The following is a 21,658-nucleotide window of genomic DNA, read 5'->3' on the forward strand; positions in this document are numbered from 1 at the left end:
CTTCCCTTCCCTTCCCTTCCCTTCTGAATTGTCCATTTACTGCTGGTCAGGAAGGATAAGGCTGAAGCCTTTTATTGCTCCTTGCCTTAAAGAAAAGTCTTCAGCTGCTCACTCGCACTCTAAGGCAAGCCAACTCTGATCCAAAGGGAATGAAAGTTATCTCAATGCACTGAAAATTATCTAAACTGGTTAGTAATGCCAGCTTCTGAGAAAATATCAAGTCCTGGCACAATAGTGCTTTAGACTGACTACTTTGCTCAGTTGTAGCCCGTCCAGTTACAGCATAGGCACAGCCATCCTCACTCTGCCCATAAAGGCTGACTAGACCTTGGCATCACCAGGAGTGCAGGTGCTATGTGTTAGGACATAGAACAACTAACAGCTTAGCCTGTAGAAGGTTAATGATTAAATCAGCAAGGCAGAATTTGAGAGAAAGAGAGTATCACAACTTGATGAGACAGAAGGGAAATGGAAGGACTCACAGACACACCTGTCCACAGCTGGACAACAGTGAGAAGAGATCTTAAGCTCCTGAGAGGCTCAGAGAGCATTGTATGCAATGCTGAACTTCCAGGACTTATCTGAATAGACTCTGTGAATCTTTGGAGGTTCAGCTTATAATCAGGTTTGCTCATAATAAGAGACCAAAGGCATACTTGATGAAATGGAAGAGCAGCTAATTTAGAAATGATAAAAGGAATAGTATTTCACCCTGCACAGTTGATATGAGAAATTTATTCAATGACATCTTGTCAAATACTGTGACTGGACTTCTTTAAGAGTGCTGGATAGTTTTATTGCTGCTATTGATTAATATGGCAATACCAGTGACATCCCATTCAGCTTACAATCAAGATTCAGTCCTTAGTCTGGAAGATAAGACATCCAGAAAAGAAACCCCAGGAAAACACCATGATATAATCGGATGGATGCGTAATGGGGCAGTCTGACTTTCCTCTGGTTTGGTCTGGCAATGTCAAGATATTAAACCAACCTAGTGGGCTTGTCTGAGCTGAGACAGGGAAACTGTTCCTGGGCTGTCCAACTTGCCTGCATGGTATAACCTGGCACCTGGTGGGTGGAATCTACCCAGTGGCTAGTGGTTTAATCCATCCATGTACATTCATCAAACAAGGAAATACACACATACTGAGGTGAGAATGGAAATATAACGACCCTGGTGTGAAAACTGTTGATCCTGGCAGCTTGCTAACTGCCATTTCTCCTCTGTGGAAAAGTGCTGGCATCCATATATGATGCTCTGAGAAGGTGGTACAGCATACCATCATACATTAGCGTGCTTGGACCAGTGATTGTGTATAAAATTCACAAATGTTAAACCCCCTCCTTAGCCAAACAGCTGAATTTCTCTATGTCATAAAAAGACCCCAATATGTTTGACTCTTTCATCTTTTTTATTAACTGCATCTGGTATGGAGTGAAACAAGGACAAGATCAAGATTACACAAGCTAGAATATCTTGTGTTTCCTCTATTGCAAAGTGTTTTGAAGGAATTATTTCTGTAGACCCTTAAGTGGAAAGTGGAAATTACTTAGCTGTTTTCAGCCCTTAGGTCATCTTTAATCTGAGACCTTTTAATTGGAGTGCTTAGGAACTCCTTTGTGCTGGAGCACTTAGACAGTTGCCACTGAGCTAGGGCTCTGCAGCAGATCTGTTTCTACTGCTACAGAGAGACTAACGTCCAAACCATGACTGGGATCTGTGTCTATGATGATCCATTTGGTACATTTGTAATCATTTACCAAGGTAACAAAATGGACCTATGTTAGCAACTCTAGATTCTTTATTACAATGAGTAGCCATCAGGGATTGTGGCTTCCAGAGAAGACCTAGAGAATTGACAACGATTCTCCTAATATATTTACCACAGTTTTTCCTGCCTGTCTTTCTGTCGGTGGGGACACTGAACTGGGTCTCTTGCTTTCACTCATCCACCAGTTTCTGAGCTATGTATCCTTCTGTCAGATAAGTCCAGTGTGTTCAGTAATTGCAAGAACACGGGAGGGAACTGATAAATGATATGGTTATGTAAACCACATTTCTGCATCTAACAAATATGAACTTCCCACTGACAGCACATTCCCAGGGCAGCTCAGAGGATTTCACCAAGAATGATCCACTCATCAATGAATCAGAGCACCAGGAAAAGATTTGTGGAGGTCACCTGCTGTGTGAGCCAAGATCAGTAATAACACAGGGAACCTGTTCCATTAAGACAGGAAAGTTTTGAAATCCTGCTCAATAGTCTCAACTAGATAGAGCAATTAGAAAATGACCCAATTTAATGTGCTCCAGCTTTGCTTTGAGTAGGTTTGCTGTGAATATGTGTATTTGTGGAAATACGAGTGTGTATGTGTGTGAGATGCAGAGATGCTGTTCTAGATGCCAGTCTCACCATGAGGACATTTTATTAGGTCTGTAGTGTCACCATGTTCTCATAGTCCCTACTGTGAGCATTCAAGGAAAGGATTCACACAGGATGATACAGCATGTAATATTAAACCCAGAGTTTTATTGTATTGAGTTGTTGAAAACTAAATAAAAAAATTAAATGTAGGGAGAAAAAAACCAAACAGGCAGAAGATCCTGACTGCAGGCTAGCCTGAGGCAGTGATACATTTGTGGTAAGAATAAACAGGAATAAATGAACACTTAAGCAACAAAGATCCTGATTTCCTGTCAGATATGTTATAACAAACAGGACTCAGAAATATAGAAAATTTAATTATAAGATGTTGAACTGTTGCAGCATTTTATATCACGAACAATAAAACTCTCAGTGAATCAGGTATCCCACCAGGACTGTGACAAATAGGTACACAGTGGTGTCTCAGTTTTAAAGAAAATAAATACATGAGTAGGGAAATGAAATCCTGTGTTTTCTCAGAAGTTATTTGGTGCTTGCTTACTCCTTTTTGCCCCCACAAATTGTGTGGTAGGCAGGACTGAAGTCTACACAAGAGGCATTTCTATGTGATTTGGCTGTAGATCATAAAGGAATTTTGCAAATCAAGACTGTACTAAAGGCACATGAACAGCTTTTCTTTTAAATTAGGAAAATGAGAAGAGGACTTTGGAAAGTAATAGTGTCCTGAGTCATTAGGACCTGATAGGTTCTCTTTTGCAAGCTAGAAAGGAAGGGCAGACCCCAGTTGTTAAATTTCTCCTGTACCTCTGTTTAGATAGCAGACTAGGGCATTTTGCAATGACACAATACATTTCTCCAAATCTAAGAAGCAAACAAGTGCTCTTGACTTGCTCCTTATTCAGGTTCCTTGTGCTTAACTTGACACACCTGGCCTTTGTGGGATCTGGCACTTTGTCTGAAGCTAAAGGAGCTTGCCACCAGGAGCAAAAATCTGCTCATGGCCCAGCCACCAGAGCATGGGGCACAGAACCAGATTACATTTGGGTAGGCTGCACAGAGGAAACATAACAGACTGATCTTCTCATTCCCCAAGTCAGGAGTCATAGTGTGGCTGAGTGGAAGGCTTGCCAGTTCCTCAAGATGACTGGACCAGTGCAACCGTTTTTGGGGATCTTGCATTCCTCTGCTTTACGGATGTTCTCTAGTCTGCCCCATGCTGAGAAGCAGTTTTGCTGTGGATAGTAAGATGCTGTTTGTAAGGCAGTAATTGCTTTTGCTTTCCTGGGGAATCTAGAGTGGCTGTTAGGAAGGAACTTGTGAGAAAAGCTCCCCAGGGACCCCTCCTGCCACATCTGAGGTAAATGGCTTGTTAAATGGCAGTGATTGGTTTCAAATGGTGCAGCTGCAGGAGAGTTCCTGGGAAAGTCACCTGCAGCCTTGCCAAGGGCTCACATCTCTAGTGAGTTGTGGGTCAGACCTGACCTGCCTGCAAGTCAGAAGAACTTAGAAGTGTTGGCAATAGTACTTGGTTACTCTCTAAACCTTTTGTCACCTCTGCAAACCCTCTTCCATCCACCTAGGAACTCACCAGCCACCAGTCTCCAAGAGGAAGCTTCATGGTGAAGTGCTTTTGCACCTTTACCATGTGCAATCCAGACTTCTTATATGAGGGGTTAAATGTGCAAGAGGAGGAGGCAATACTTGTCCCAGCATCTGTAAGCGTGGAGCAGATTTTCTGTGGGAAGCCATCTGTCAGCTGGGGAGTGGTGCTGTGTCAATTGATCAGCTCCACCTCCAGCTCAGCTCTGCAAACTACAGATCCCTGACCTTGTAGGGTGACAGAGGGGGAGTATTGGGATCTCTGGAGGCATTGCAATCCTGTAAAGGAGCCTCTCCTCTTTCAGACTGTGTGAGGGACACCCTGCAGCATCTTGCTGTCTCTTGCAGCAGTTAGCTGTGGAAAGCCTGAGCTTGCAGGTGAAAAGGCTGTAGGAGAAAGACAAGCTTTTTCCTGTAGCTAGGGGATTATATTTCACCTGGATGATGTGCAATGTAAGGGACTTCTGATTCAAACTCAGCCTATATCTATCCCAAACTGCAGTCTGTTTCCCAGTGGCAAAGTTGAACTATGTTTTCATTATTCTATGGTAAAAAAGGAAGGTGGAGAGTGTGAAATTTCTGCAGGAGGAAAATAGGAGCTTGTGATGTTCTGTAAAAATCCTTAATGTCTGGACAAGTAAAATACTCCATTTTGCTTTTAGGCAGTAATAAAGCTATAATGACTCTATAGCATACATGTCTGTAAAAGTGGTAAAGCCACCTTAGATCTATCTCGTAATTTAAAAGCTTCCACTGTTACACCACAGTGAGGTCAAATTCATGCTCTGGCTGATAGCCCTGTCAGTTCAGCTCCTCTTTTCCTTGACCTTTCATCGGGTGTGCTCAAAAAACAAGGTTGGGAAGGAAATTGTGGCTCTTGGGCACTATTCTTAGTTTGCTTTTTGTCCCCCAAAAAGGCAGTCACTGAGATTCTTATCCAGCTCTATCAGCAATTCTCCTGATTTATTATAAGAGGGACACTTTCTTCTACACTGTTGTCTGTCCTTCCTTCTTCACCCCTCTCCGAGTGCTGAGTTGGTTAGGGAATGAAGAACATTTGGCTAGCTTAAGTATTGGGGTGATCAAGTGCCAAGAGACATCTTGGCATGCCAAAAGTTGGACTGGCTTGCACCTCCTTAATGCTCTCATTTTGAATAGAAGTTGCCTCATCTTGACGCTTCTATAATAAAAATGCAAACAGTTGCTCAAGAGCAATTATTACATGCACAGCCAAGTGGTCTGTGCTGCTTGATTTAAGAGGGGGTGTTTACATTTCTCAGTGGATTGGAATTGTTTAGCTGAGTTGCGATAAAGCTATCTATGCAGTGTATTGATTTTTGATGTTCTGATACACTCTGGTTAGTGAGGAGCTCCAAATTTTCTCCCCAACTCTTTGGGGCTAAATTCCCTTCAACAGTTAGGCAGTGCACTCATGTGGAATGAACTGTCAGCAGGCATTTTAGCTGGAGCATCTTGACCCTCTTTAAATCACAGGGAGGTCATTACCTCCCACACCTTGCTATCATGCCTACTAACTCCCGAGTGCATGTGTGTATGCAGCCTAGAAATACTAGTGGATTTACCATCTTACATCCCCTGTTTGTCACTGAGGAAAGCACCTGGTATTTTTTCAGACAAGACTTCAAGATGCTGTGTGTCAAATTCTGAAATTCAAATACTGTAATTCAGTAGCCAGACCCTTCAGATCTTAGATTTTCTGCTAGAAATGGTGGAAATTTGCAGTGAATTCACAGGCTTTTATGCATAAGTAGAGAAAAGCTTTTGTTGAACTTAATATGAAAATAAATACTAGTCACCAGTGTAGCTGTCTTGCCTTTTCATGTTACAGTAAGGCTGCATCTTTGCACTCTAGCATTCTGTTTGCTACAAGTGGCTTTCAAAGGCACTGTGCAATGAAGGGTTTTGGAGATGCTTGTTCAGGCTTTCTTCAAATTCTGGCAGATGCCATGATAATAGTTTGATCTTTCCTCTGTCTTCCCTAATTTTCTGCATAAGCTTCAAAGATATAAAGTATCTTTTTGTTAGAAGAGTAAGTTCTTTTCCTGAGCATAGTTCGGAGAGGTGAATTCCAGTGATAGAAAATATGAGCTGTTTTACATGTATTGAGAGGCTCCAGTTGCTGCTCCTGTTTCTTTTTAACTTGTCTTCAATTTGTTGCTACCTTATTCTTTTGGCATACATTTATTTTTTCACTGAGCAAAGAGCAACCCTAAGAGAACTTTCACACGTGGGTGGTGAGCTGTAGGGAGGAAGTGAACAGAGTTTAATCACCAAATCTCATAAGAGAGGCATGGGGAGCAAGGACTCTTTCATTTAGGATGTGACCCATAGGGAGCTCAGGAAAGAGAAACAAGCAGCTCAAGGATGGGTGTGGGAGCAGACCCTTTTTTTTTTTTCCTGGAGTTGTTGAGATATGGCATATTTGGTCAATATAGAAAATGGCTATAGGTAATGACTAAAGGATGGGTGGATGATTGATTAACTGGCATCCCTGCTGGAAAACAGCTTTACCTGCCAGGCTGTAGGAGAGTTAATTGGGTAGAGAGCTGTTCTAAATGTGACTGTTGAGGCATTTGCACAATGAGTTTCCCCAGGTGTAAAACTCCTGAGTACCTCCTTTTGTATCTCTGGTCCAGTTTTCCAGGTTTATTAAAAGAAGATGGGGCTGCTATCTCATTCCTAAATGTGGTGATTGGATTTGAAGAACTTTCTTATTATAATCGGAATCTCAGCAGAGATATATGATTTAATTATGCTTTTTTTTTTTTCTGTGATCTAATCCTATTCTACAGAAGTCAGCAGGAGTTTGCTGCTGATTTTAAAAGAAGATAAATCCATAAGAGAGCATATTGGCAAATGTTTTTTTCCATTCCTTTCCATCATGAATTGGGCAAAAGAAGGGATTTGCATTTTACTGGGTGTGTCACAAATTGAAAGCCTGATATCTTGTGAAATCCCAGGATGAAAAAGGTTTACACTGTGCCATTGGAGAGCTAAGAACTGTACAAAACTCCCTTGGAGTCTTGGAGGCTGTAAAGTGGTACAAGTTCTGATTTTTGCAAGGATGAACTTAGTACAGTAGAAGGATATGAAAGCAATACCAAGAGAAATATTGAGCTGATGTTTCTCTAAAATATGATATAAACAAAACCCATGATAGTTTAGAAATCTTTTTTTCATTTTAGCATACTTTATGTTGTTCTGAGACTGAGCCTCCACAGTTGTAGCACTCTGTGCTGCTGCTTGCTTTGAAAGGAGCTTTGTTAGAGCTATTCATGTCTCATGGTTTTGTCTATTCTAGTTGTACTTTGGTCTGGGTACTTGAACTAGAGTGACTGTCCCAAACTAAATCAGTATCAAAGCTGCTGTGTATCCTGCTTATACTACGTGTAAGGTTATGATCCTAGGATTAAAGCTCTTGATTTCTGCAGTCATGGAATATTTTGTGCATATTCTCTTTTTCTGTCCTCACTTTTGTACCACTTGTTCTCTGTCTGTTAGAATCAGGTCTAACATTTGAAACCTTTAAGTAATTTCGGCAACCTGCCTTTAAAAATAAAGTAAGGACAGCTGGTCATAAAAAGGCTTTTACTTCCTTCTCACTTGATTCACTTAAATTTTAAATTTTAAAAAGTTAAAAATCCTTAAGCTTTAGCCAAGATATGAAGTGTAAGATTCTGACTGTGTGCCTCCCCCTCCATGCTTAATGGGTTGACTATAAACGCTGTTTATTTCCTTTGACCTATTCTTGTTTTCTTTTTCTCTCTTCCTCTCTTTGACTTCCTATTTTAGGATGAGTCATCCATGTTCTTCCAGTTTGGCCCATCAATAGAACAGCAAGCTTCTGTCATGCTCAACATCATGGAAGAATATGACTGGTATATCTTCTCCATTGTCACTACTTACTTCCCTGGTTACCAGGACTTTGTGAACAAGATCCGCAGTACCATTGAGCACAGCTTTGTGGGTTGGGAACTGGAGGAGGTCCTCCTGTTGGACATGTCTCTGGACGATGGAGACTCAAAGATCCAGAACCAGCTCAAGAAGCTCCAAAGCCCTGTTATTCTCCTCTACTGCACAAAGGAAGAGGCCACCTACATTTTTGAGGTGGCCAACTCTGTGGGTCTGACAGGCTATGGTTACACGTGGATCGTGCCCAGCCTGGTGGCAGGGGATACAGACACAGTGCCATCTGAGTTCCCCACTGGGCTCATCTCTGTCTCATATGATGAATGGGACTACGGTCTTCCTGCCAGAGTAAGGGATGGAATAGCCATAATCACCACGGCTGCTTCTGATATGCTGTCTGAACACAGCTTCATCCCTGAGCCCAAGAGCAGCTGTTACAACACCCAGGAGAAAAGGATTTACCAGTCCAACATGCTCAACAGGTAAGGGAAACACCTAGGCCAGCCACAAAAGAGGCACCAGAGACGACATGTGGTGCTTTGGGGCAGCAGGTGATGTTGGCCAGAACCTGGGCAAGGGCAGGCGTGTTGATGGTGGAATGTGTGTTGCTGTGTGTCATGAGTGCCAGTGTTGTCACCCCTGTAGAAAGCTTCCGTATGACACAGAGGGCAAGTCAGCATGAGGAAAAGCAATAACGAAGGTACAGTGCAAAAATTTGAGTGTGCCCCTCAATGAGCAAATTTTTGCTTTCATAACAGCACTGAAATTCTTGGAGTGTCTTTGTATGAATGGATCTGCAGCTCTCAGGTGTGTTCTTGCTACAAGCAGTGGAAACTTTTGTGTTGAAATCTAGAAGGCACCAGGTTCTGTTCCAGGTACCAGCAGTAGGTGAATGGGTGTCCTTTATGGATAATGGTTGTGTAACCTACCTGGAATAATTTCATGGCACCTGTTGTCTGAAGACTACCTGTGTTTCTGCTGTCCACTAGCCCTGAATTACAGGAGAGAAGGAAGTGCAAAGATGTGGAGAACGAGACCTGCAAAAAGAGTTAGTCATTAACTCTGCTCAGTTCCTGCTTTATATTGGAAGCCTTTAGACACCTTGGGTGTCTTAAGGATCCAGTTTGCCTCACAGAGGAGGAGTTGTGCCCTTTGGCACCTTGTTGGCCATTGTCTGCTGAGTGCTTTGGGTCCCATTCTCTCTTGTGTACATTATGCAGAAAGACAAGTACATCCATAAGAACAGCAAGATTGTAAAGCATGTTCGAATAAACATCTTCTTTTGATCCAAATTCAGATTTTCTTAAAAAACAGTGCTGTCTGTTTAAGGTCATAGAGGAAGCTGGTGGTGAAACAACCTCTAAAACAGCACTTGTTACTAGATCTTCCATTTTTGTACCAGGTGGAGTTTTAGTGTGTAGCAAAGCAACCTGGATAATTAGATATGGAATCTGCAATTATCCAGTTGCCTCCTGACCTGCTCAGCTGTCATTCTCCAATGTTTTACACATAAAATCCTTGGGCATGTTAGACCCTTTGTGGTAGGACAAGGGGAATCCAGGTAGTAGCCATCAGGCCACACAGAGCTCAGTGTCTTTGTTAATTTGTCATGTTGAATCGTGGAACAGTATAAATGTGATGGATTGGTCTGTGTGCTGTGACCCTTCACTGTCAGCTGTACTAGGCAGACAGAGGTGGACAAGGAAGCAGATTTTTCTTTGCCTGAAAGTTGGGGACTGAAAGAGAAGCTTATTCTTTGACCCATTATATTATACATATTGCTATTTATTCTTTGTCTCTATGATCCACTGGCATATTACCAGGTCTTACTGCCTTTACTTCCTCTTTCCCATGCTATCCTTTTGCTGTCTGCAAGCCTTGGAACTACCAAAGGTGCCCAAAGCTTTTATCAGTTTCCTTCCCAGCTAGGCTTAGGAGTAAGGTTTTTTTCCCTGCTGCTCTTTTGAGTCATCCCTGGAATGATAAAGCAGGAAAAATAGAATTAATATATACAAATTATGAGAAGTAGCATCAAGGCAGGCTGTTGCTCTAACTTTCCAAATGAAGAGGGATTTGGGGGGGGAGCTCTGTGCATCTTTTCAGCAATTATCTAGAAAACAAAACATTCTCTGCTACGTGATGCAGCATTCTGCAGAGATCTTCTGCTAATTAGTTCTGTTGACGCTATTAGCCTGTGCATAACATCATACCCATATAGCTACGTTGCTTCAAGGCCCCAACATAATCTCTCTGCATTGCACTTTTTTGCATTGTATAGAAGTCACCAGCTCAAAGACTCTTGAGTCTAGATATGACAGTACTGTTGTGTGGTGTAGATAAGCCCTGAAGCCTGGGCACCCCACATGAAAGCAGTTCTTGTCACTTTTGAAGATACCAGCTTTCTTCTTACCTTCATGGCCCAAATCATGCTGTTCCTTCTCCCTTGTGTGCTTTGGGTACAGCATTCACAGGAATGAGTGCAGATATGTGTAGATATATCCAGCTTAATTTGGGTACCAACATCAGTCTCCCTGAGAAGCACAGTCAATTAGTCCATGCCAAGCTCTGTTCTGCCACTGTGTAGATTGCTGCAGGCACCTGAGCTAACTCAGAAATAATTACACTGTTTTGCAGTTGCTTCTGTGAGCACAGCGCAAATATTCACTTTGCCTCGCATGGTGCTGGCCTGTGGGGGGTTCAGCCCCCGCACCCATCCAGCCCAGGTTTCCACCCTCTCTATATTTCCAAGTGAGATGGTTAAAAAGTTTGACTTCAGTGAGTTGGGTGCTTAATTTTTTTATTTAGTCAAATTACTTTCAGGCACCTTTTGGAGTTTAAAAGCTAGTGGTATCTGAAGTAAGCCATTGCTTTTATGAATTCAAGAGTTCGATAGAAATCTGATGGCCTCAAGCCTAGCCTTGCAGCCTGGAGCCCGGGCAGGAGGAGAGGTAGAGGCACAAGATGTGGAAAGTGGCAGAAATGAAGATGTGAGCTCACCTCACTGAAACAAAGCCTACAGACATTAATAGCTGTAGTCTGTGTTCATACCTTCAAGTCCCATTGATCTCGCTGGAATTGACTATGTGCCAAGCTTTAAACCTCCCCTGATATGCTTGGTCTGTCTGAGGTCTATTAACCTCCCCTAAAATTCTTGGTCTATCTGGGACATTACAGATTCTGTAGACCTCTCTGCTTAATACTTTCCCTAACCCCTTCCACCTACTAAGACCCCACAGCACTTTTGCACTGTGTGCACCAGGCAGCAGCAATACCTACCTGCATGTCTGGAACATAGTTTGGCTCAATTTGGACTGGACCGAAGGTTCTGGAAAGCTAATTTTAGTCTTGTTCTGGACCCAGCAAAACTATATTCAGCCATCTGCATCTTACAGTTCCCCCTCCACATGCCTACACAGAATAGAGAAATGCATGTACGTGGGCTTGATGTCTGCAGAGAAAAAGTGTATGTGTATGTGACCTCAGATAATGCATCACCATGTAGCTAGTGTTTCAGAAACTGATCAGATGCTGATCCAAAGTGGTCCAACTTGTTTCAAATCCGTAGCTGGGGAGGCAGTGCCGTAAAGGAATTTTCCCACTTTATTCTTCGGAGAGTGACACATCCAACTAAAAAAAATGTGTAATTTAGTTCAGCTGGGGCACATTATACACTAAGACTGTGAATTAGTCATTTCCCAAGATCTGCCTTTGAACTCTGACCGTTTCTTACATTTTTTCCCCCCCCTCCTCTTTCTGAAAGAGCAGGAGTTCTGAATGCAGCTAAAATCAAATGGTCTTGCTCAACATGGTGACAGTGGTTGATCTCAATATATAATGGAGTAAGGAGAAAATGAACTGAATGTTGCTTGGATTTAGAAAGCTCAGTTGCTCTACATCTTTCATCCTTCTTACACTGACGCCTGTTCATTTTTGCAAGAGCTTGTGCAAACAAAGCTTTGTTTGAAGTATGGCTGCAAGCACAAAAAGAAACAAGATGGACTGTTATCTAAATGCCATTTCTTGACAATGTAGGTGTTTGGTCTACATCTTCTCATATCACTAATGGTCTCATAGCAACTGTTTCTTGTTTGTCTTAAAACTGGTTTTCTTTTATGTTAGACTGGAACTGCAGAAGTATGATCACGGCCATTGAATGTTGCGGATTTTGTCCTATAAATGAACCCACTGGTGAGATAACTTCACTAAAGAGTAATAAAATTATAGTTAAAGAAAGGTTTGTTCTACAAGATTTGTTAGTTTTAGTTTTGAATGATTCTTGAGTAATTTTCCTCTAGTGAGGGATTTATCTCAATTTATGCTGATAATAGGCTTCGGTGGTGACTTGGAATCCAAATATCCAAATGCTGTTTCCGAGTTCAATTACATTCTTTAATTCTTTCTTTTGTTTGTAATAATTACCTGTACATTTATTCCTCCATTGTCCCAGAAGGAAACCTGGTCTGAATATTCCAGTCTACCAAGTTTATAGTTATCTTAGGATCTGTTCTTCTTCTAGGCACCCAAGCAAAACATCATGCACTCTGCTCTTTTCTATTGGATAAGAAGATCACAAAGGTTGGGAAGGAGTTTTTACAGGGTTTTCCTCTGGAGAAATGCTCAGGAGTTCTTACCTCTTGGCCCATCCTATGAAAGTTGCTAGGCTTCTAGGCATCCTGCAAAGCTTATCTTTTCTCCCTTCACCATGGCTGCTGAGGAGTGAGTGGGCAGAGGTGGATGTGTTTATAGGCAGCCTTCTGCTTATTTCATTATTTTAATTGATGGAACAGATTTCCTTGAGCTCTGGATTGGTGCTTCTCATTACATTTTAGAAATGGGAAGAAATGACTAAATGACAGGAGCATTCTTGGGAGTGGAATTCAGAGATGAGTCATGAGAAAAGAATATAATTTCTGGCACATATTTGAGGAGTAGAATCTCAGCTGCTTTGTATGGATATTCACAGTCACTGGGATACATAAGCTGTGATTTTTATTATAGCCTTCAATGAGACCTGGGTTCTTCCTACTGGTTGTCATGGCTGCTTGTGAATGCTGGGCCATAACTACTAGTTTGTTGTTGTAGGGTTACTAATGAGTTCTCCACTGATTGGCTTTAATAGTCTCTCATTTAACACCAGGCTGCACACACCACATTTCATTTTAATAAAAAGTGCAGTGGAGCATTTGCTTTGGAATTAAAATACAAATGTGGAATTATACCGCCTTTGCAAAGAAATACTTTTAGAGGGGAACAAAGTTAGGTTCAATTCTATACCTCAGATTCCTCAAATATGAAAACAGTTGGCAAGCTAGCTCAGTGCATGGTTTGGACATGATACTTCCACTTTGGAGGAAATAACTTTCATCTGGAGCTTTCCATGCCAGAAAGTTAAGAAATGCAAAAGAGCCCTTGATGAGTGGTTGGAAACTGTTTTCCCTGAAACACCCAAGACAGGCTCTGTACTCAGACAGCCACGTTCCTCTAATGGAAAGAAGGAATTGCTGGGGCTTAGATAGCTGAACAGTGAGTCAGTGAGCAGAGCAAGTTCTTGGAAGAGGATTGTACAAATAAATTGCTTCCCTGGAGACTCAAGACCATAGGGGCTCTATCTATCCCCCAAAAGGTGCAGTGACCCTTCAGGGTATTGTGTCACCCTGATACCCATCAGCAACACCGTGCCCATAGCATCCTGGACCTGTTTTCCCCAGGTCAGTGCCAAGGACAGTACCAAGGCAACATCTGTCCTTGTTTCCCAGGCCTCTCCCAACCCACCCTCTTGCCCTCTCCTCTCCAGTCACGGCAGCCATGGCCTTCCATGTCAGACACAGGGATCATCATATGTCATTTGCAGGTACTGCTATGGATCCACTCTGTGTTGTGTCCTAGTTGAGTGAGTCATATACCTTCACACAGTGCAGCAAGAGAATTGAGAGCAGGAACAGAGAAAGAGCAACACAAACGATCCTTTCTCCATTCATAGGACTGTTGAGTTAACCTTGTGCTAAGAGACGGTAGCACTGGCAAGCACTGAGGTCTCACTCACTTTGGCAGAGCTACAACTGCCTGCTTGGCAGTTGGCTGGGGAGCCCTGCTCCAGCCCTTGAACCCAGCGGTGCTCCAGTGCTGAGGGACATGGTGCTGGGACTTGCTTCTTAATGTCACAGAGGAGGTGAGAGAAGGTATAAATGGCATGTTCCCACGGATGCTGAAATTGCCCTTTTCAGAAACTTGGAGGGTGAGGCAGTGTATGTAACTTTTGACCTTTTGGAGCCTTTAAGCCCAAGTCTTGTTAGCAGCTCATTATGTTCCTGCTGGTTAGTGTGTCCTTCTGCCGTCAGGCTGGTGCAGGCTGGCAGCACGTGGCGTGAGCGCTGCTGACAGATTAGAGATCCCTGCTGCTGAAATCTGCTTGTTCCTGTCACTGCTCCAGCAGCAGCTGGAGGCCGGGGCTGGCCCATGCCTCCTGCCTCTGTCAGGGTCTCTCTGCCTCCCTGCATCCCTTGTTGTACATCACTCCACTCCCTGTTCTTGCATACTGCCATCGCTTTCTTTTATTTCTATCCCTGCCTTGCATCTCCTGTTGCATTTCATTTGTCCTGTGTGCATTGCTCCTTGTCCTGGTGTTTCAGTGCTGGTGAAAGGTGCTGGATTGTTGCCCTGGGTCTACCAGTTATTCATGATGCTTGCTCAGGAGGTGAACAGTGGGTGGGGGGTAACAATTATCCATGTGCCACCACATCTTGGAGTGACTCCATTTTTTTTAAAATGTTTTTTTCCACCTCAGTCCCCTGGAGGAGGATGCTGAGGTCAATTTGTAACATGCTCTTGACCCAAACCTCCCCCATACGAATGGGCTGCTAATGGTGCCTGATGCAGAAGGGCACAGTCTGTGCCTGGCTGTCTTTGCTTTGCCCAGAGCTTAAGCAGTGCTGCTTGGGCAGTGAGAAGCATTGCTGTCTTGCAGAGGGAGGTCAAACCAACTCCATATGCCAGTAGGATACTGGAGATCCGTGTCTCCTCAGAGGGAGTATATGATGGAGGCACAGCAAAAATGTTTGTTCCTCAGCAGGCACCACAGGGTGCCTTTGTTCTGCATAGCAGGGCTTTGTCAGAGGGGGAAAGGGAGGCACTTGGTCTTCGTGGACAGCTGGATTTTTCATTCTCTTTGCAATTAAAACAGGATGGGAGGGTTTAAGTGAAGTGATGGGTTTTTGGCAAGGGTTATCTTTTGATTAAAGGACATACTCTTTCATAAAGTCCTCCAAAATCCACCAGCTGGGAATGAATTTTGGTATGTGCCATCAGTTTCCAGATGGGAAAATGTCCATGTTCTGCTTCCAGCCCTCTGAGACATCTCCTGCTCTGCAGCCAAGTCCAATTAGTGCTAATACCGTGGCAACTTCACTTGCTGGTGACAGTCTGTTGTAACTTGTGTGTTCAGACTCTTCACATTTCATGGAAAGTGGATCAAAAATCCTCTCTCTGTGGTGGAGCTGCAAAACCACAAACCCATCTCTGGCTACAGTTTAGCATTAGCTACAGAGGCATCTTGCCCCGATCACAAAATGCAGTTGCGATCCTGTGGGTTTTACAGTGCCTCAGGGAATTTGAAAACTTGCTTTAGCAGAGCAGTGGAGGGAAGGTGAGAAATAGCCTCTTTCCTTCAGGGACTGGTTCGATGGGGCCATGGATATCTTCTGGCTTGCACACCTGCACACTGGTGGCTGGTACCATATGCGGTTTCATCACTGGAGCCTGTCAGGAACATGTGCATTTTTTTTCTTCCTTTCTGATAGAAACGTGGTTTCTTTTTTTATTTTTTTCCCTCCCCTCAGACTTAATGTTCTTACTATCTTTCAAGTTTTTAAAAATAGGAACTGCCGCGTTGCTATGGCTCCCTGTGCAACTCCGGAGCAGCTTTTTCTTCCCTTTCCTTTGATGCAATTTGGGTTCGCGATGCGGTTTGACAAGACACCAGCGCAGCTCGCCGCCTAGTGGCTTTTTCCCGGGGGTCGGAGGGGCCGCCACGGCCTTCGTCTTGACAGAAATTCATTAGTAAAAGGAGAAAAAATTAAGTCAGGTGGCCTTTCTTGGCAGAGAGTCGGGTATTAATCCTGGCGTGTCTGGGATGAGATATTTTTTGTTATGTTCTGCAGTTTTAAGGCCATTCCTGTGGTTTAACTTTCAATGGGATGTTCTTTTCCTCCTCCTATCCTTACACCCTTGTGTGGTGGAGCTGAGCCCTGTCAAACAGCTGGTCTGTTCCCCTCCAGAAGCACCTGCTGTTCAGTGGCCTTTGCCATATATGCTTCATCTAAGAGGCTGTACATGTTTCAAGCTAAGCTCACGGTTAAGTGCTTTGCTGAATTGAGGCTTAGAGCACTCCTGACTAGATGCTGCTGATGAAATTCCTCTCAGAGTCATTGCTATAAGGGTGTACTCGAGTCTTGCATCTGCATATCTGTGGGGCAGCTGAATACTTATCTCAAAGGGGCACAACCAAAGTGTCGTTCTGAATACCTGTTAACCTGCGCAGAATCCAGACCTCCCTCTGCAGCACACAGACCTCTCCATTGGCCTATTTTCAAGTAGCAATAATTTTTAAAGTACATTTTGTTTCACTTTGCAAATTTTATTTTCATTTTTAGTCCAAAGGTGAACATTTTTGGAAAAATAGGAGGAAAAAAACCCAACCCTGTTCATCCAATTTTGAGTTATGATAGTGTGAAATGAATGCATTTGTTCTGCTTGCAAATAATTATCCATGAGTGAAGTTTCTGTTGGTGTGGACAAATAACTCAAAGCTAGCCTCACTTCAAACTTCAGAAATTGGTTTTCAGTGTTAGACAAGGGATTCCTGCTTAGCTAAGGTTAGAAAATGTGGTTTTGAATTGAATATAAACATTTGAAGGTGATTTATGTTACCTTTGTGTATTTTTTTCGTATTGTATATTCACTGGGCACTATATTTCTTGAAGTACTTGAATGAAATATAGTCTAGAAATGTGGTATTTAAAATGCTTGAATGTGAGCGAAATAATAACAAAGAAAATAGAAATGGCAGAGACCTGTCAGCTTTTCCAGTACACCCTGCTCTATCATTTCTGCAGCGTGTTCTCTCCAATTTAAGTAATAAAAATGTCCCTACTCAAGCCTGCAAGCACCTTAATATAACATGAATATTAAAATCTAACCACAGTGTCCTTGAAATGATCAATCAGACTGAATGCTGCCAACCATCTTCATACATAGAAAGCTCTTTTCCACCCCTTTGGAGAGAGTTCTGAGCTTCTTGTGTCAAACCAAACAGATCTCCATGCCTGCCTTGATTGAGTGAAGATGGTAAGATGGTTAGAGCTCCCCTTTGCAGTAACTTACCATGAGAAATGCTTGACAAACAGACTTGGTGAACATAGCATTGGTCTTTGTTAAGGATCTGGAGAGACAGCAGATAATCAGATGAAGAACTTACCCACTTGATGGTGTGGTCATGGTTGAAGAGAGCTGCTACAGTGGACTGAAAACACATGAATCTCTGTGGCCCAACAGTGGTTAAAAATGCACAAATGCTGAGTCGGCACTGACTTTTTTTCTGGTTTTTGAAGCTGTATTAAAACGAGATGGAAATGAGTTTTCAGTGTCTTGCCCAGCGTTCTTCCCTGTATTATTAGTGTCACAAATGAAATCATTTTTCAGCAAGATGGCTACCTCCAGTAGCAGTGTCAGCATCTTACATTTATTTATGACAGGCTGTAGTATCTTTTGTCTGTAGTTCCAAAGCACTTTACGAAGTAGAAAGGGATGGCTTAATTCACCACAAAAATTCAGCCATCTCTGGGGTGAAATAGAGCAACTGTTTAACAGCACATAGTACGAAGCAGAGATGAATACTGCACCTCGCCGGAGCTGCACAAGGAATGAATTACTAGAGATGGATTTTCGCCAAGACATTGGGGGTGTTTAATAAGCTCAAGATATTAGCGACAGTGCCACACATGCCTCTGGTGTGCCTGTGTGAAGCAGGCAGCCAGCAGTTCCAGAAGTGGTTTCAGAAAGGAGGTTAGCAGCTTTTCCAATGTGCAGACTTCAGCAGCAAATTATATCTACTTTGACCTCCTTCATTCCAAGACCATGACATGTTTTGGGCAGATGTACCTAAAATCTACAGTATTTGCTTATTCCCCCTGAAGACAGCCCTGGGCAGAGGGAGATGTCCAACAAGGCTGCTGTGTAGCTGCCGCTGGTTATAGACAAGTGATAACCAGAACTGAATGGGGAGCAAAAGGGTTGGCTGCAATGAAGCTCTGGAGGACGCAGCCACATAGGTAACAGATGCTGTAAATAAAAGATGGTCCCCCCAAAAGGATGTTTTTCATTGATTTCTTGACATTTAAAATAATGCATCACTGGCAGATTAAGTCCTGTGAGTGACATGAGGTGCCTCAAACACAGATTGCTGCAAGAAATGCTTTCCACCCTCTTCTCAGAGATGCTGATGCTGCCCTTCTGCATCTGAGTGGTGATGTGTGGCATGGTGAGAGGCTAGAAGAGCTGGTACTTAAGCCATGATGAAATGCTCTCCAGCATCACCAAGGGACTGTGAAGACTTTGAGGTGCAAAGTACAGATGCTTACAGCTTCTGAGTAAATCTGAATATCTAGCAACTGCTTTTCAGTACACCTAGTATGTATTTGTGTCAAACAGCTGTTTGGGGGGTGGGGGGAGAATGGGATTCTGGGCTTTCCAGCATTTGACTTGCCCAGATCCAGGAGGTGCAGCAGAACCAGTATTTCAGGGTTCTGCATGCTCTGCTGCCCTTGTCTCAGTTTCCTTTTCCTTCCCTTTCCTTGCAGGCATGTAGCTGAGATACTGGCAGAGCTTTACTTGCAGACCTATTTTAGTTTTAATGTAGCTTTGAGGAGGAGAAGGTCTTGCTTTTTGCCAACGTGAGACCACAGGTCAGATGAAACAAGTGCTTTGAAGATGGCACCAGCCACAGTGGCTGTGGAAAGATGCTAGTTCTGGAAAAGGCCCCAGTTTGACTCTTTAGAGTGAGAAGTTTACTTAATTTACTGAGTCGTATTTTTTCTCCAAGCAATTTTTCATGGAAAACGCAAGTTTGAATTGATGAAGGCACAAGCTTAGCGATGCTGTGAAATTGATTTGGAATAGTTTATTATAGTTCCATGAAATTGCTTAACAAGTAAGTTTGGCAGATCGAGGCAGCCAAACGAGAAGAGCATGGCACTCCCACAACAGTGGGTGGCACTGTAAGTACCGTGTAAGTCCGTATGGAGGGTATGTAGGTATTCAGGGGGAGGATTAGCCACAGGGGAGAGGAGAGCTGCCCAAGTGGAAGGCATTCACAGCCTTCCATTGTGGATTACTCTGGTTTGTATCATTGCTGGTTGCCTCCCTTTTTGTCACCTACTTCTGCATCCTCACAATATCTGCAGAAGGGGTTTTGCCTCTCGGTGCTCAGCTGCAGCCGTCAGAAACATTCATTGTAGCCATCAGTTGTCAATGTGCAAACAGGTCCCCAGAGAAGGGCACTGACAGAAAGGCAGAGAAGGAGTGTGGGGATGTGATGCAGGAGGATGAGCACTTTGGGAAATAATAAGCATCACTGAGCTTGGTTTCAAAGCACTGGCTGTGAAGAGTGTGCAGGCTACTGCCAAGCTTGGCACACAGCTGGTTCTCCAAGTGGGAGGGCTTTGGATGGCACTGAATTTTATTCCTCTGTATGGTTTGTAGCTTACCTTTTCAGATGTCACAGTTGTGGCAGTGCCCAAAGCCAAACAGTTGCATGGATGCTGTGACTTTGGCTGTAGCCATTCTGCTGATGCCAGGCAGTGGAGACTCCTATGCCAGCAAATTCCTGCAGCCTCCTCTTGTTCCCTGAGAAGTCAAGGGAAAGCAGCCATATACATGTCACATTTATGACAGAGTCTCATGCTGAGAGACTTTTTTTAAGCCTTCAAGAAGAAAGCTGTGTGGTAGCACCTAGGGGTCTCATCTGAGGACGGCTGAGTGACAAACAGTCCTTGGTCCACTCCCCTCATCATTACAGAAGAAAGGAGATGTGGGGCTGATCAAGGAGACAAAGGATGTTGTGCCTGTGTCTACTTAATTGCTGCACCTCTAGATGCACCTCTAGAAAAGTGCTGCAGAAGACCATAGGTCTCATGGTATTGAAGATGCTTTCGGTATTGCAATGCTCTTGGGAGGTGCCAAGGAGATGGTTTGGTACCACGAGGAAGCTGTGGAACAAATTCTTCTGCAGTGGCACATGCTGGTGAGACTGTGAAAGATGGAGATAAACTGGGAGGTCTGTCATACAAGAATGGCCCTCTGGTAACAGCCCACACCTTTACTGGTGTAGACCTATGCTGAAAAAACTTGTTTTCCTAGTCAAGTCCTTATGTCTCTTGGTTTGGCAATTTCTGCTGTGTATTTCACCACTGTACTGTTTCTTTGTTCCTTCTTTGGGACAAGAATTCTTTTTTTGCCCTTTCTTGTCAGCAGGCATGGGAGTGGTGGACCTGTTCTGGCCAGTGGGTGCAAGAGAAAATTTAGAATCTATTCTTCTGGATTATTCAGAATATGTTCTTCTGTAGTACATCTAAAGAAGGATGTAAATGATGGGTAGTCAAATAGAGGAACAGAGGACTGAACAAGTACTTAGATGTTTGAACTAACAATTTTTTGACTTCCTCCTCAACCCACTGATCCTAATGGGTTTCCCACTGTTTGCCTGAGGGAGCACTGAGAGGGGTTGGGGGTGGGATGCTTGTGAGCTTGCCAGATGAACAGTAGTCTTTGCTAATTGACACTTTCTCCTTTTTTTTTTTTTAAAGCATAATTTTGGGGCAAGCTTGCAGGAGTACATTGTGGAAGGAGAGAACAGGAGGCTTGCAGGGGAGGCTATAACCCATAGGCAAAGCCTTAAGATTGCACTGGTGTATCCATGACTCCATGCTCATGGTGTTTCACAAACAGCCAGAGGTGAACTGCTCTTGTTATCAGTTATGTCCCCTTTTTGTCTCTGTGTCCTTCCCTCACTCCCATCTTCCATCTTTCTCATCCTTCCCTCAATAGGTGATTCTTTTCTATAGAAATACTGAATCTTAGTTTAAAACAGAAGAACCACCCCATTTTCCCACCACTTTTCTTTTCTCTCTTTCATCTTTCCTTCCCATGGAAGTGTTTGAAGTAGCACAAGTTCCTGAGAAAGGATTTTTCCCCCCTCCCTTTGTGCTTTGGCTCTGTGTCCGTTCTTCATTATATCTTCCCTTTGTTATTTTGTTCTGCTTGCCTCCTCGCTCTGTTTTCTCCCCATCTCTCAACCCTTCTTCAAGGCTCGCTCTTCATTAATATGTTAATTTCTAGCCCAGGAATGCTTCTTGCGGCTCGCTGTTCACCAGGGAGAGCCAGAGGAGAGAGCCAGGAAAGAGAGAGAAAGGGAGAGAGGGAATAAGAAGAAGGAGTAAGTCAGTAACTTACAACAGGACAGCACAAGAGGTGTCAGCAAAGGACAGTCTTGCACTGACTAGTGTCATGATGCTAGGGAGAAGAGGATTATCCACATTTTGGACTGCCTTGGTCTTTTTCTATTGTTTTGACATTTTCAACTTCTGAAGCTTATTATTAGTAGAGAAAAAAAAACATTCAAAATTAAAGAAGCCCAAAACTATTTTTTTAAGTAGTTCCTTTTTGGCAATTTCCAAATTATTTTTCCC

The 21,658-nt window shown here is 43.2% G+C and overlaps 1 protein-coding gene across 1 annotated transcript in view; it reads left to right on the forward strand.

Annotated features, from left to right (window-relative positions):
- Nucleotides 1–7,802: 7,802 nt before the first annotated feature.
- GRIN2B (glutamate receptor, ionotropic, N-methyl D-aspartate 2B) overlaps nt 7,803–21,658 on the forward strand; it is a gene marked incomplete at its 5' end in the record, with an annotated part of 118,665 nt that continues 104,809 nt past the window's right edge. Inside the window, one exon of the mRNA XM_009076959.1 lies at nt 7,803–8,401. Within this exon, the coding sequence (XP_009075207.1) occupies nt 7,803–8,401 (599 nt within the window). The remainder of the gene's footprint in view (nt 8,402–21,658) is intronic.

The sequence above is a fragment of the Acanthisitta chloris genome, unplaced genomic scaffold (genome assembly GCF_000695815.1).
Source record: "Acanthisitta chloris isolate BGI_N310 unplaced genomic scaffold, ASM69581v1 scaffold5836, whole genome shotgun sequence".
In the NCBI taxonomy this organism is placed as follows: domain Eukaryota; kingdom Metazoa; phylum Chordata; class Aves; order Passeriformes; family Acanthisittidae; genus Acanthisitta; species Acanthisitta chloris.